Here is a 14,422-nt window from a genome sequence, read left to right as displayed (position 1 = left end):
TACCTACCAGCCCTTAATTTAAAGCTATGCCCCCTTGTAACACCCGACTCCACATGCGGGACAAGGTTCACACTGTCAACCCTATCTCACCCCCTAATCATCTTGTACACCTCAATCAAGTCACTCCTAAACCTTCTTTTCTCTAATGAAAATAGCCCCAAGTGTCTCAGTCTTTCCTCATACGATCTTCCTTCCATATCAGGCAACATCCTGGTAAACCTCCTCTGCACCCGTTCCAGTGCCTCCACATCCTTTCTATAGTATGGCGACCAAAACTGCACACAATATTCCAGAGTCTTATACAACTGCAAAGTTGCCACCCAGGTGGATAGTGGTGTAAAGAAGGCATACGGTGTGTTAGGTTTCATTCGTAGAGGGATTGAGTTCCGGAGCTGCAATATCGTGCTGCAACTATACAAAACGCTGGTGCAGCCATACTTGGAATATTGTGTACATTTCTGGTCCCCATATTTTGGGAAGGATGTGGAAGCATTGGAAAAGATACAGAGGAGATTAACCAGGATGTTGGCTGGTCTGGAGGGCAGGTCTTATGAGGAAAAGCTGAGAGACTTGGGTCTGTTCTCATTGGAAAGAAGAAGGCTAAGAGGGGATTTGATAGAAATTACAAGATGATCAGAGGATTAGATGAGGTAGACAGTGAAAGTCTTTTTCCTAGGATGATGACATCAGCTTGCATGAGAGAGCATAACTACAAATTGAGGGGTGATAGATTTAAGACAGATGTCAAAGGCAGGTTCTTTACGCAGAGAGTGGTAAGGGTGTGGAATACCTTACCTGCTAATGTAGTCAACTCAGCCACATTAGGGAGATTTAAACAATCCTTAGATAAGTACATGGATGATTTTGGGATAGTGTAGGGGGACGAGCTGAGAATAGTTCACAGGTCGGCGCAACATCGAGGGCCGAATGGTCTGTTCTGCGCTGTATTGTTCTATGTTCTATCTTTCTACTATAATTCAGTTGATTTCTCTGAACTAAAGATGTTTGCTTTGGCATCTATCTGCTCCTGGTTTCTCTCAATCATTTGATCAAACAAGGTCTCTGCTAATTCCACTTCAACTTATTTTATCTATACTCTTTGATCTTTCCTATTTCCATTGATGGCTTTGTGACCCGGTTACCACACACTCGGGAAAGATCCCAGGATATATGTCCTGCAATAGTTCAGTTACCTGAGTTTCCACTAGCTTTTCAAACACAGGAGGCAGCACTCCTACCTGTGAACCAGCTATGCTGTTTGCAAGGTATATATCTCCTCATCTTTCAATATCAAAAATTGAGAGTATCCTGTATCTCTTAATATTGTGACCTCTTTACCCGCTGCTCCTGGCCTACATGAGTAAACTTTACCTTTGCAAGTTTACGGTTTAAAAAGAACTAGTACTTGTTGCTTAACAAACCTCCGACCAGGTTGTACATTCTGGTGCAGCTTTCTAGCTTCCACTGTGCTTTCCATTACCATTCCAACAAAATTCACTGGCTTATCCTGCTTTTGGCTACATTCGGTTTCCCAGTGCTTTTTCTAACTCACCAACACTGTGATTTCACGTGGCCTCCTTTATTGCAGTGAAAACACTGGAGCTTTTTAACTTCTCTGTTCCCTTCAAGCATTTCCTTTTTACCCTGTGTTACGTTATCCTTCTGACCTTCACCAAGATCTGACCTTCCCTTCCCATATGAGAATTTCTCTTTTCCCCAATTTCTATCCCTCACAAATTGAAATTGGTTTTGGAAGCCAAACTTTGATTTATGGACCAAGTCATAATCATCAGCCATTTCAGCTGCTAATCTTGCCATTTTAACTCTCTGCTCTTCCACATGAGTTCATATTGAATATTTAAACTCCTCCAAAATAATCATCTCTCTAAGAGGGCATAGGTTTACTCTATTTTTAATGCCCTTGTCCACCTATCAAAATTCTTTGTTTGAGCCTTTCAAACTCAATGTATGTTTGACCAGGCTGCCTCCTTCGATTCCTGAGATGTTGTCTGTAGGCTTCTGGCACAAACTCATATACTCTTAAGATGACTTTCTCCATCTCTTCATACACCCCAGATACCTCCTCTGATAGTGATGCAAATACCTCACCAGCTCTACCTACAAGTTTTGTTTGGTTCAACAAAATCCCCATTGTCACTGGCAACTTCATTTGTTTAGCCACCTTTTCAAATGAGATGAAAAAGGCTTCTACATCTTTCTTCTAAAATTTAGGCATTGTGTGAATATAGTTAAACATATTCTCACCAGGCTTTGGCTACCACGGGTTTGCTCAGTGTCACTCTTGTTCTCACTAAGCTTACCTTCAGCCTTCATCTTCATCCTTTTAAGCAGACTTTCCTGTCTAAGTGCCAATTTCTGAAGTTCAAACTCCCTCTCTCTCTTTCCTTCCTGTCTCTACTTTCCTCTCTCTCGGTCTCTATCCCTCTCATTTTCTTTTTGTACTGCCAAAGTGATTTGTTCTTTTTCTCTTTCTGCTGTTTATATTTGTAATTCAAGCAGTTTCATTTCTTTTGCCTCTAAATCAAGCTGCTTCATTTTCAATTGGATTGTAGCTATCTCCAAAGATTCTGATGGTGTTTCCAGCAAATTTAGATGCTGAGCTATTGCTGTAATTACCTCTCCTTTCCTCATGGAAGGAGGCAGCTCCAAGTCCAGATAGTCTGCTTATTCCAGCAGCTTGACCTTATTCACCTTTTGTAAACATCGCTTCTTCCAGCCCCAAAAAACTCTTAGTGACTGAAAGAGCCATTGCTATCCCAAGCACCATTCAAACCAACCAAAATCAATACCCAGAAGAAAAGATACTAACACCTACCACTCGCTACCTTCGAGTCCAGCAACCGTAATCCCAAATCAGAACTATAGAATAAATCCCAGAGAGCCCACAATTTGTTATGGACCAGGCCAGATCCTGCAAAACATTTTTAAAAAGTAGCCTGGACCCTGACTTTGCTAGTTGATTTAAGCAGGTGAAAAATTGATTTTCCAGGAGTAATGCAGCTGTCCCAACCACTTAGTTTAAAAAAAACAGAATGTATTTGCAAGATTACAGAATGAAAAACAAACAAAAGAGAACAGAATATAGAATAAGTTAACCTATCCAAAAACCCAACAGATTATCCCAACTTAATTATGCTTTTCCAAATTCCTTCAACAATCCCTATAAACCTTTTGGCATAAAAGGTAAAATCAAACACAGGGTCTTACAGGAGAGAAAGATGGCAAAGAGATTCAGCATGAAACACCTTTTTTCATGTAGCTGTTTCTTTGACTAGCAGCAAAAAAAAAACTGACTGCTTGCTAAAACCAAACCAAACAAACCAAACCAGTGAAAAGCTGAACTGGGAGAACTGGCCACTTCCCTTTCATTGTACAAGTGTTTGTTTAAAAACTTAAAAAAAGCTTCTTCAAGTAAAATAAATGCAGACATTCTGGAATCTATGCATTCATGACCCAGCATAAAAAATCCAAGGCCAACCTAACCTTGTTAAAGGAGCAAGATTATGACACTAGAAGTCTGTGGGAAGCTAAGGAGTCGATTGCTGGGCCCCTTGCTGAAATATGTGTATTATCGATAGCCACAGGTGAGGTGCCAGAAGACTAGAGATTGGCTAATGTGGTGCCACTATTTAAGAAAGGTGGTAAGGAAAAACCAGGGAACTATAGACCAGTGAGCCTGATATCGGGTGGGCAAGTTGTTGGAGGGAATTCTGAGGATTTACATGTATCTGGAAAGGCAAGGACTGATTAGGGATAGTCAACATGGCTCTGTGCGTGGGAGGTCATGTCTCACTAACTTGATTAAGTTTTTTGAAGAAGTAACAAAGAGGATTGATAAGGGCAATGCAGTAAATATTTACATGGACTTTAGTTAGGCATTCGACAAGGTTCCTCATGGTACACTGGTTAGCAAGGTTAGATCTCATGGAATACTAGCCATTTTGATAAAGAACTGGCTTGAATGCAGACGACAGAGGAAGATGGTGGAGAGCTGTTTTGTTTAGACTGGAAGCCCATGACCAGCAGTGGGCCACAAGGGTTGGTGCTGGCTCCACTGCTTTTTGCCAATTATATAAATGATTTGGATGTGAACAGAGAGGGTATCGTTAGTGAGTTTGCCGATGACACCAAAACTGGAAGTGTAGTGGACAAGGAAGATGATTACCTCAGAATACAATAGGATCTTGATCAGGTGGACCAATGTGTCGAGGAGTGGCATATGGATTTAATTTAGAGAAGAGTGAGGTGCAACATTTTGGAAAAGCAAATTAGGGAGGGACTTGTACACTTAATGGGAAGGGTGTGTTGCTGAACAAAAAGACCTTGGAGTGTAAGTTCATAGTTCCTTGAAAGAGGAGTCCCAGGTAGATAGGACAGTGAAGAAGGTGTTTGGTATGCTTGCCTTTATTGATCAGTGCATTGATTATAGGAGTTGGGAAGTCATGTTGCATACAGGACATTGGTTAGGCCACTTAGGAATATTACATGCAATTCTGGTCTCCCTGCTATATGAAAGATGTTGTGAAACTTGAAAGGGTTCAGAAAAGATTTACAAGGATGTTGCCAGTGTTGGAGGGTTTGAATTTTAGGGAGAGGCTGAATAGGCTGGGGCTATTTTCCTTGGAACATTGGATCGGAGGAGTATGGATAGGGTAAATAGGCACGGTCTTTTCCCCAGGATGGGGGTGTCCAAAACTGGAAGGTATAGGTTTAAGGTGGTCAGGCAGCATCCAGGGAACAGGAGAATCGATGTTTCGGGCATAAGCCCTTCCTGAAGAAGGGCTTATGCCCGAAACGTTGATTCTCCTGTTCCCTGGATGCTGCCTGACCTGCTGTGCTTTTCCAGCAACACATTTTCAGCTCTGATCTCCAGCATCTGCAGACCTCACTTTCTCCTCATAGGTTTAAGGTGATAAGGGAAAGATTAAGAAGGAATCTCGGGGGCAACTTTTTTTATGGAGAGGATGGGTGCATGTTGGGAATGAGCTACCAGAGGAAGTGGTGGGGGCTGGTGCAATTACAACATTTAAAAGGCAGCTGGATGCTTATTTAAATAATAAAGGTTTAGAAGAAATATGGACCAAATGCTGGCAAATGGGACTAGATTTATTTAGGATATCTGGTCAGCATGGGCAAGTTGGACCTAAAGGTCTGCTAGGAGAAAGTGAGGTCTGCAGATGCTGGAGATCAGAGCTGAAAATGTGTTGCTGTAAAGCACAGCAGGTCAGGCAGCATCCAAGGAACAGGAGAATCGACGTTTCAGGCATGAGCCCTTCTTCAGATGCCCTCCAACGCATCTCGTCCACATCCCGCACCTCCGCCCTCAGACCCCACCCCTCCAATCATAACAAGGACAGAATGCCCCAGGTGCTCTCCTTCCACCCTACCAACCTTCGCATAAACCAAATCATCCGCCGACATTTCCGCCACTTCCAAATGGACGCCACCACCAGGGATATATTTCCCTCCCCACTCCTGTCCGCCTTCCACAAAGACCGTTCCCTCTGTGACTACCTGGTCAGGTCCATGCCCTCCTGCAACCCACCCTCCCATCCTGGCACCTTCCCCTGCCACCGCACAAATTGCAAAACCTGTGCCCACACCTCCTCCCTCACCTCCATCCAAGGCCCTAAAGGAGCCTTCCACATCCATCAAAGTTTTACCTGCCCATCCACCAATATCATTTATTGTATCCGTTGCTCCGGATGCGGTCTCCTCTACATTGGGGAGACTGGATGCCTCCTATCAGAGCACTTTAGGGAACATCTCTGGGACACCCGCACCAATCAACCACACCGCCCTGTGGCCCAACATTTCAACTCTCCATCTCACTCAGCCGAGGACATGGAGGTCCTGGGCCTCCTTCACCGCCGGTCCCTCACCACCAGACGCCTGGAGGAAGAACGCCTCAAAACAATGACTGCAGATGCTGGAAACCAGATTCTGGATTGGTGGTGCTGGAAGAGCACAGCAGTTCAGGCAGCATCCAAAAAGCCCTTTTGCCCGAAACGTCGATTTTACTGCTCCTCGGATGCTGCCTGAACTGCTGTGCTCTTCCAGCACCACTAATCCAAAATTTGGATTCCAGCATCTGCAGTCATTGTTTTTACCGAATTTAAAGTTACTGCCAGTGCACCTATATCTACCCTCGCCTCACTCAACAGCCTGGGATTCACTTCATTTGGCCGTGGCGATATATCTATTTTCAATCTTGTCAGATTACTCATGATCTCCTTTCTATTTAAATGTTACTTTATTTAATTATACCACAGTCTTTCTCCCAGATTTCTATACACACATTATCTTTCAACACAATCTATTTATTTAGAATCCTACCTATATCCTCCAGTGGTCCTTAGTTAGGTATGGGTTAAGTTTTGTCTTCTGGTTACATTCTTTTCAAGTCGTGGCATTCGCTTACATCTGTAGAATAGCAAACTTTATGACTAGGCAGGCTGAGTAGTTCCGCCACCTGCTGAGACATATTAGAAAACACCCGGATAATACTTTAAGCAACCTAATAGTATCAGCTAACCTATGAAGTAAAAACAATGACTGCAGATGCTGGAAACCAGATTCTGGATTGGTGGTGCTGGAAGAGCACAGCAGTTCAGGCAGCATCCAAAAAGCCCTTTTGCCCGAAACGTCGATTTCGCTGCTCCTTGGATGCTGCCTGAACTGCTGTGCTTTTCCAGCACCACTAATCCAGAATCAGCTAACCTATGTTCATCACCACCATCCAACCTTAGAGATGCCACAGAGTAGTTAAAAAGAGGCGGGACACCTCCCTAAGGTTCTCCAAAGGAGGAGGGAAGTTATTTACCCTTGAGATAGCAACAGAAGGTCATACTTGACTCAAAACAGTTAACTCTGTTTTATAATCTCTGTGCACAGATACTGCCAGATGGATTGGCCTTCCCCAGCACGGAATGTGTTTTTTACATTTACCTCACGCCGAATTGACTCCCCATCCTCGATTGGCAGCTACCTAGACCAATCGAAAAGGCGTCCTGGTAAATCACCACCTACTTCATGTTTCTCTCCGCTGATATGAAAGCGCCTGTTCGATTGGCAGCTATCTGAACCAATCGGCATGGAGGGCCGATGACGTCTGGTGTGAAACGCCCAATTCAGGAGAAGAGGAGGCTGGAGTTCTGGTGTGGCGGCTGGATGTTGAGGCAGTTCAGTGAAGGTGATTTAACGGCCGCTGCTCGAGAGAGTGTATGTGCGCATGTGCAGAATGGCCGCACCTCGGTGTCTCCAGTGAGAGGGAGATCGCTCCTACCACCACCCCCCTCTTCCCAACTCTCATTCCCATCCGGAGCTGCTGACAATGGCTGGGAAGCTGGTGAATGGCGGCTCGGTGCCCAACACGACGTGCTTGCAGGGTCTGCCGCCCCTGCCCAAGAGCCTGAGTGGTTTGCTGAATTCGAGCGGCGGCTCGTGGCGAGAAATGGAGCGGGTTTATGCCAAGCGGTGCCGCATCCAGGAGGACCTTAGCCGGGGCCGCACCGCCAGCAGCCGCCACGCCAACCGGCCCAGCAAACCCGCCAACCTGGATGCCGCACTGGCCCTGCTTCGGAAAGAGATGGTGAGCGGGTGGACAGCACAGGGGTCGGATGCTGAGGGAGGGGACCTGGGGAGCAGTTGAACGCTGATGTGATTAGCCTCATCTTCACTTTCCTGGTTTTACCCCATCGTCTTTGATTCGTTGCCAGATTAAAAATCTATTTCAGCCTTGAATATTCTTAATGACCCTAGCCTATACAGACAGCCCTGTGTGGTTAAAAAAAATCCACAGATTCACTACTCCAGGAAGAAATTCAAATAAGCAACCTTTTATTTTGAGATTCTGATCATAGGCTCTCGAACAAGGGAAGACAACCTTTTTGTATTTACCCTATTAAGCGCCCTAAGAATCTTATGTTTAAATAAAGTCGCCTTATTTTTCTAAACTACAGTGAGTCCAAGGTGAAACTGTTCAACCTCTCCACAAGAAAATCTGTACATACCTGGGACAACCTAGTGAAACTTCTTTGGACTGCCTCCCATGCAATATTCCTTTCCTTGCGTAGGGACCAAACCTGTTCAATGTCCCAGGTGTGGCCTGATTTGTGCCTTGTATAGTTTTAGCAATGCCTCTCTTTTTATCATAAAATGAAGAACTGTGGATGCTGATGATATGAAACAAAAATAATTTGCAGGAGAAAAGCAGGATCATGGAGAGAAAACAGAGTTGCTGTTTCAAATCCAATAATTCTTTGTCAAAATACCTCCCTATTTTTATACTCCATTCACTTTGGATTAAAGGCCAACATTCTATTTTACCTTTGCTATTACCCACTGAACTTGAATGCTAGTTCTTTGTTTCACACACTAGGATCCCTAAATCCCTTTGTACTGCAGTTTTCTGCAGTATTTTCTATATTCAGATAATGATCAATTCTGATATTCTTCCTGCCAAAGTGCTGAATGTAGAGAAGCAATCTTGTTTTGTTACCATTTGAAACAGCAGTTAAATGATCAATTTTTAGTTAAGTATTTGAGCTAAGGTGGTGGAAATACACAATATTAAAAGGCAAACAAAATAATCAGGTCCACCTAACCTGTCTGTTGTGGCTTTGATTCCTTAGTCATTAGCTGCATAGGTGGGGAGGGGTGCAAGCTACTTAAAATATACCCTCTATTTTTACTTTTAAAAAATATAATCATTATGATTAGATTTAAGATTTTAATTTTGTTTAATGATTGAAATCTGTCGTAAAAGGAATCCAATGTTGACAGTTTGGGGAAGGTGTCAAACTGCCCTACTTCCATTGACCAGTGGTAAGATGTTTGCATCTGCAGATACATTGTAAGATTGATCTTAGTGTTCACTTCTTTCATATTACTTCCCCCCCCCCCCCCCCCCCCCCCCCCGGCCCGAAAGAGCTATTGTTTGACATTTAATGAGCCCTTTTCAATTCATTCCCTTGAAGATCTCCATCTTGGTGAAAGTGAAGGAAGGAAGGAAGGGAAGGTCGGCAAAGCTGGTCTTTGACCTAACTTGATTAAAATTTTCCCTTGACTGATGTTATGTCTATAAAATATGTTACTTATAGAAATGGTTCATTAATGGGTATGGATTGCAGTGATATGCTTGTTCTTGAGAATGTTGTAATTTCCAATTTATAAAATACAAATCAAAACCAATGATGATCATCATAACCATTAGTTCTACCTATGAATTACTGATGCCTTTTGTTTCACAATTTTGATTCTGGGCTAATTTTAAAGTTTTCAAAACTACCTTTAGGGACAATTGAAAGACAAGAGGAGGTACATAAAAGACCTGAATATCGAAATCAGATCACAGGCTATTAATGTTAAATCCCCACTTTGGAAAAATTACTGCCTTATTGGAGTCATCTGTGCCACTTGGTAACTATCTAAAGTTTGTAAACTTTTCTGCTATTGGCTACAGTCCTACAGTTTGCACTTTTTGGAAGATCACTGAAATATAATCAGAACCTCTATCTCCTTTTCAGTTGACTTTCCTCCTCACTCTAAGAGGTGCATGTTGTCCGAGCCCACAGTATAATCTTGAATTCTTAAAAACTAATTTTTAGAAACCACAATTTCCCACAATATTTCTTCTATATAGTCCCCCAGTAGGTCCATGTAATAAGTTGTACCATTGTTTGCAAAATCTATTGCTAGTCATTTACTGTAATACCATACTCCAGACTTTCAATTTTGAGTGGTCTTAAAATACCCTCAACCTTTTTTTACTTGTTTATACATTGTATTGAAACTTGTCAGTCTTTCCTTTTATATTCTCTACAAGTTTGTAGTTTTATCAGATCAAGTTAATTGATCAGAAGAATTGAGCAAATCAGATCACATAGGAGGAATTTTAAATGTGCAATGGCTGAAGTATGAAAGTTTGATTGTTACAGGATGTTCCTTTTAGTCCTCAAATTCTTCATCTCCCATAAGATTTTCTACATTGTTCATAATATTTTGTATTGCTAGATCTATTGTCCCATTTTAAAATTTACTTTATCAACTGAGCAAAATGCTTACACTCTGATAACCAGATCAGTTGACTGAAAGCTTAGTCAAAGATAGATATGAAAAAGTCTTTTTATAGGAGAAAATGAGGTGAATGTATACAGTATATTCCAGAACCTAGAGCCTTGACAATCAAAGAAGCAGCTACCACTGGTGTAGCAATTGTAATTGGAAATGTATAACAGTCCAGAATCAGAGGAGCACACATCTTGGAGAGCTGTGAAGCTGAAAGAAATTACCATCATAGGCCTGGTGGAAGGCCTTGGAGAGAAATGAAAACGATGAGAATTCAAAAGTCGTCACTGTTTGTCTCAGAGAATATACTTCAGTGAGCACAATTGATATGTGAACAGAACTTGCCAAAAGATTTGGGTGTTGTATGTTGAGACAGTATCCTGGAGTGTATTGAAGTAATTGAGTGTGGAGGTAACAAAGGGGTGGATGAGAGCTTCAGCAAAAGATGTCATAGTCATGGTGTGACTATGTTGTTGTTTCTCATGTTTGGAGTGCGTGGAGGTTCCAACCCCATCCAAAGATCTGCAGAAACTGATTGGAAAGCTAGCAGTCCGGTCTCGTTCTTGACCTTTTATTCACACACTACTTAGACTTGAGGGAGGAGTATGTTGAGGAGTTGTTGAATTATTTGGAAGAGTGATGATTCTCTTTAGGTTTGTAATGCTATTAACCAATATTCCTGGATTCACCCTATATATGTCACAGTATAATTTTATGTTGAAGGATGCACTTTTAAAGTTTTAGTTTCCATTCACTTAAAATTGTTCACAAATCACACATCATGCATAATTTGATTTCCTCTATGATCTTCAATTGGTTGTAATATACTAATGCACACAAAAGCACATTGTCATTTTGCTGGCATTAAGATGCTGCCTTCTATTCCCTTTCCAAAAATACAGGTTGGTCTGCGTCAGTTGGATATGTCATTGCTATGTCAGCTATGGTCTCTCTATGAATCCATCCAGGAATATAAAGGAACATGCCAAGATTTGTCAGCTGCAGCTAATTCAGACTGTTCGTATGGATTGGAAAACGGTTATTTTGATGAAGAGGAGGAGTATTTTCAGGAACAAAGTGTTGTGGAAAACGGGAAGGCTGACAACTTGGAGACACATCTTGCAGTGCCTAAAACACACAATTCACGAGACCAGTGGATGCAGGATTCCTTTCATATCACTATATAACAGATGTCCTACAACTTTGACCTTCTCACTGTTTTTGACATTGTGCTGTTATAGATTTTGAAAGGTATTCATGTGAGGGTTGGTATTGTTTGGGGCAAAAGGTGGTGGGTGGCTGAAAAGAGTGAGAATAAAATTTTAGTAACTAGGTTTAGTTAAGCAAATTTACTTAAGTTGTCATTTATAGTTTTAAACGCCATACATTTGAAGAAACCTTTAATAAGCTTGGTTCTTAAAAATGATTTGTTTTTTGTTTGGAAAGAGTAAGATGTTTTGAACCAGCATTAATTTTTCATATTGCAGACTCTGCAACAGGTATTTCACCTTTCTGGATCATGCTTAACCTTTCTAGATTCTGGGACTTGTTGTTGGACCATACCAAAATCGAAGTGTGATTGGCAGAATTGCTTTTCAAGTTGGTGAACAAATGAGAATTCTGTAGGTACCACTAATGTAAAACACTGTGACTACCACATTAAGGGCTAAGAATTTAAATCTGGCTTCAGTAGACTGAATGTAAACAACTTTTTTAAAACCTATGTCCAATTTCAATTGCGGGTTGAGCAAAATTGCAGTGAAGGATAGAACTGATCCTTCTAATCATATTACACCAGGGTGAAAGGCCAATCTATGCCAAGTGTAAGTCTTTGTGCTGAGTATAAAATGCTATTAGGTAAGAGTTTGATACAAGTCTGCATGCCAAGTAGTCCTGTGCTTCCTGTTCAGAGAGCTATCCAGCTCTGAAAAATGGTTTAAGTTGTGAATATATAGTGAATTGAGCTAGACAAGTCATTTAAAGCAAAAGTATCTGAGTATTATTAAATGAAGAATTTTCATATTACTGACTGATAACTCTGGCCTATCTTACTCTGCATTAATCCAGCAAAGTTGATTTTTTTTCATTATTTGATCTAGTAAAAATGGTGTGCAGACTAGAAGATGGTTTGGGAGGTATGCACCTCTTTTAGAAATGTTCCTGGGAACTGATAAATGAAGTTTGGAATGCAATTGCAGTAGCTCAATTGGATGGACAACTTATTTGAGATGTAGAAATATGCCAGTAGCATGGGTTCAGTTCCCACACCAGCTGAAATTACTATGAAAAACTCTTCCTCTCGACCTCTCCCCTTGCTTGAAGTGCGGCGACCCTCTGGTTCAACCACCTCCGGTTCAACCACCTCCATCTCATGCTCTCTCTCTCTCTCTCGCGCTCGCACTCGCTCTCTCTCTCGCGCTCTCAAATATTACTGTGCTACCAGCAAGTACTTCAAATGCGATTTGGATTGACTGTGTGATAATTGAAATAAATATAGGAGTTTGATTTGAATTTATTAATGTGATAGCAATATTTCTGTAGAACAGGTAGCATCAATTTTGAGTCTCTTAAATGTTAAATGGGAGAGAAACAAATCTGATCACTTAAATATAGCACTCTACTTGAATTGTTGGCAGGAATAAGCTCCTTATATGTAGCATTCATTATGGAATTTATTTATTTTTTTTATAAATTTCTATTGCTGAGGTTTACCGGATTTTTTTTTTTACAAATAAATAAAATGATCCACAATTAAAACCCAGCAGAAGTATGAGTGTCACTGAGGAGATTGGCTTTTATAATCTCTGAGTTACATTGGTTTTATTGTACATGGAGTACAAATGTGCAGCTTGCATTTTCAAACTAAAAGTGCAATTTCTTAACTGTATAGAACTCTAATCAGAATGCATTTGCTTTTAATTCTTCAATGGTTGTTAATCTTTTTGTAACTGATTTTGTATCTGAAGTTCACAATCTTGAACTGTCAATACAACAGTACTTTATAACATTATTTCTTATTTATAAAAGTTTAGTGCAGAATTCTATGTGAACATTTATATTTAAATGGTTTGGTTAATTCTTTTATAAGAGGAAAAAATACGGTTTAAGATCTCTTACATAGTCCTTTACTAGCTCTGCATCTGTGACACATTTCAGACTCTGGGATTGTCATGTATCAGATGTCGAGACTGAGTAATCATGCACCACTCTAGTGGGGAATAGCTAGGATTTTGTGGAGTTTCCCATGGAGTTTTAACGTCATTTGAACACAGAAGTAACCCATTAGAATGTTTTTTAAAAACTGGGTGAGCCAACTGCCCCATCAACTTGTTAATTTACAGTTTGATAAATTTACAATTTTACCTAACATGTAATTTATAGTGTATTCAAAAGACTGCAAAATCAACAAGTCTTCCAATTTGCTATACTGGAAAAAATTCCAAAGAAAACAGCTAGGACATTTAATATAAAGCTTTTAATATTAAACTGTTTTTGTTTTTTTGCACCTGTATATTCTGCTCCTACAATATTAGTTTCCTTTGCTGCATTTATAAGTTACATGCGTGACACTGATCTGCATGCAAAGTATGATGCTCCAGTTTGTAATGGTTCAGGAAAAGATGAACCTCCATCACTACATCTGGTTGTAAAGAAATAAAATACTTTTTGATTCCTGACTTTAAGACTGTTATATATAAATCTTTTAAATGCATTTGTTTTTGTTTTTAAAAGTTTTTTGGTGTGAATCTTATTTTTAAAAAGGCTTTTTATTTTCTACTGTGTCGTAAACAAAGTCACAGCAATATTGAAAAATGCATGTTTTCCCAGAAAGGTATTAAAGCTAAATAATGGCTAACAGATCATTTGCTATTGGCTCCAGTATGTATTTTAGTAGTCAGAATTGTATTTCTTCAATATTAATTTAGTCTGCTTGGCCAACTTGCTGATGGATGTGTTATGGGTTTTAGAAATCCGTAACTGCTACACACAGACCCTGTGCCATCACCACCATAGCTCCCAACTCTCACGCATGTCATAAGGTTCAAGATCCTTGCACCTAATTCAGTGCATGCCTGGTATTTTTCCCCATGGAATAACATTGTCTGTAACTATTTCCACAATAGGTCAAATGACCCCATGTTGTAACAATTATGCTGTGATCATTGGAGAGACCTTGACAGTGAATGCTTTGCTTGTACTGAGAATTCCTGTATTCTGTAATGGGATGCACAAAGCAGCATTTGATAGCTAAAGCAATTTTTTTGTGTAGTTTAATCAATGCTACGTTTATTAGCTGCACACTTTATCTGAAACCCCATACTCTGAGCATTTT

The 14,422-nt window shown here is 40.6% G+C and overlaps 1 protein-coding gene across 1 annotated transcript; it reads left to right on the top strand.

Annotated features, from left to right (window-relative positions):
• Window positions 1–7,104: 7,104 nt before the first annotated feature.
• Window positions 7,105–13,949, top strand: fam89a (family with sequence similarity 89 member A). The gene is made up of 2 exons (XM_043680767.1): window positions 7,105–7,612; window positions 10,992–13,949. The coding sequence occupies exons 1-2, from the start codon at window positions 7,355–7,357 to the stop codon at window positions 11,274–11,276; spliced, it is 543 nt and encodes a 180-aa protein (XP_043536702.1). The 5' UTR covers window positions 7,105–7,354; the 3' UTR covers window positions 11,277–13,949.
• Window positions 13,950–14,422: the final 473 nt, after the last annotated feature.

The sequence above is a fragment of the Chiloscyllium plagiosum genome, chromosome 3, assembly GCF_004010195.1.
Source record: "Chiloscyllium plagiosum isolate BGI_BamShark_2017 chromosome 3, ASM401019v2, whole genome shotgun sequence".
In the NCBI taxonomy this organism is placed as follows: domain Eukaryota; kingdom Metazoa; phylum Chordata; class Chondrichthyes; order Orectolobiformes; family Hemiscylliidae; genus Chiloscyllium; species Chiloscyllium plagiosum.
The sequence above is the reverse complement of the archived record's forward strand: the minus strand, read 5'-3'. Positions and strand labels throughout refer to the sequence as shown.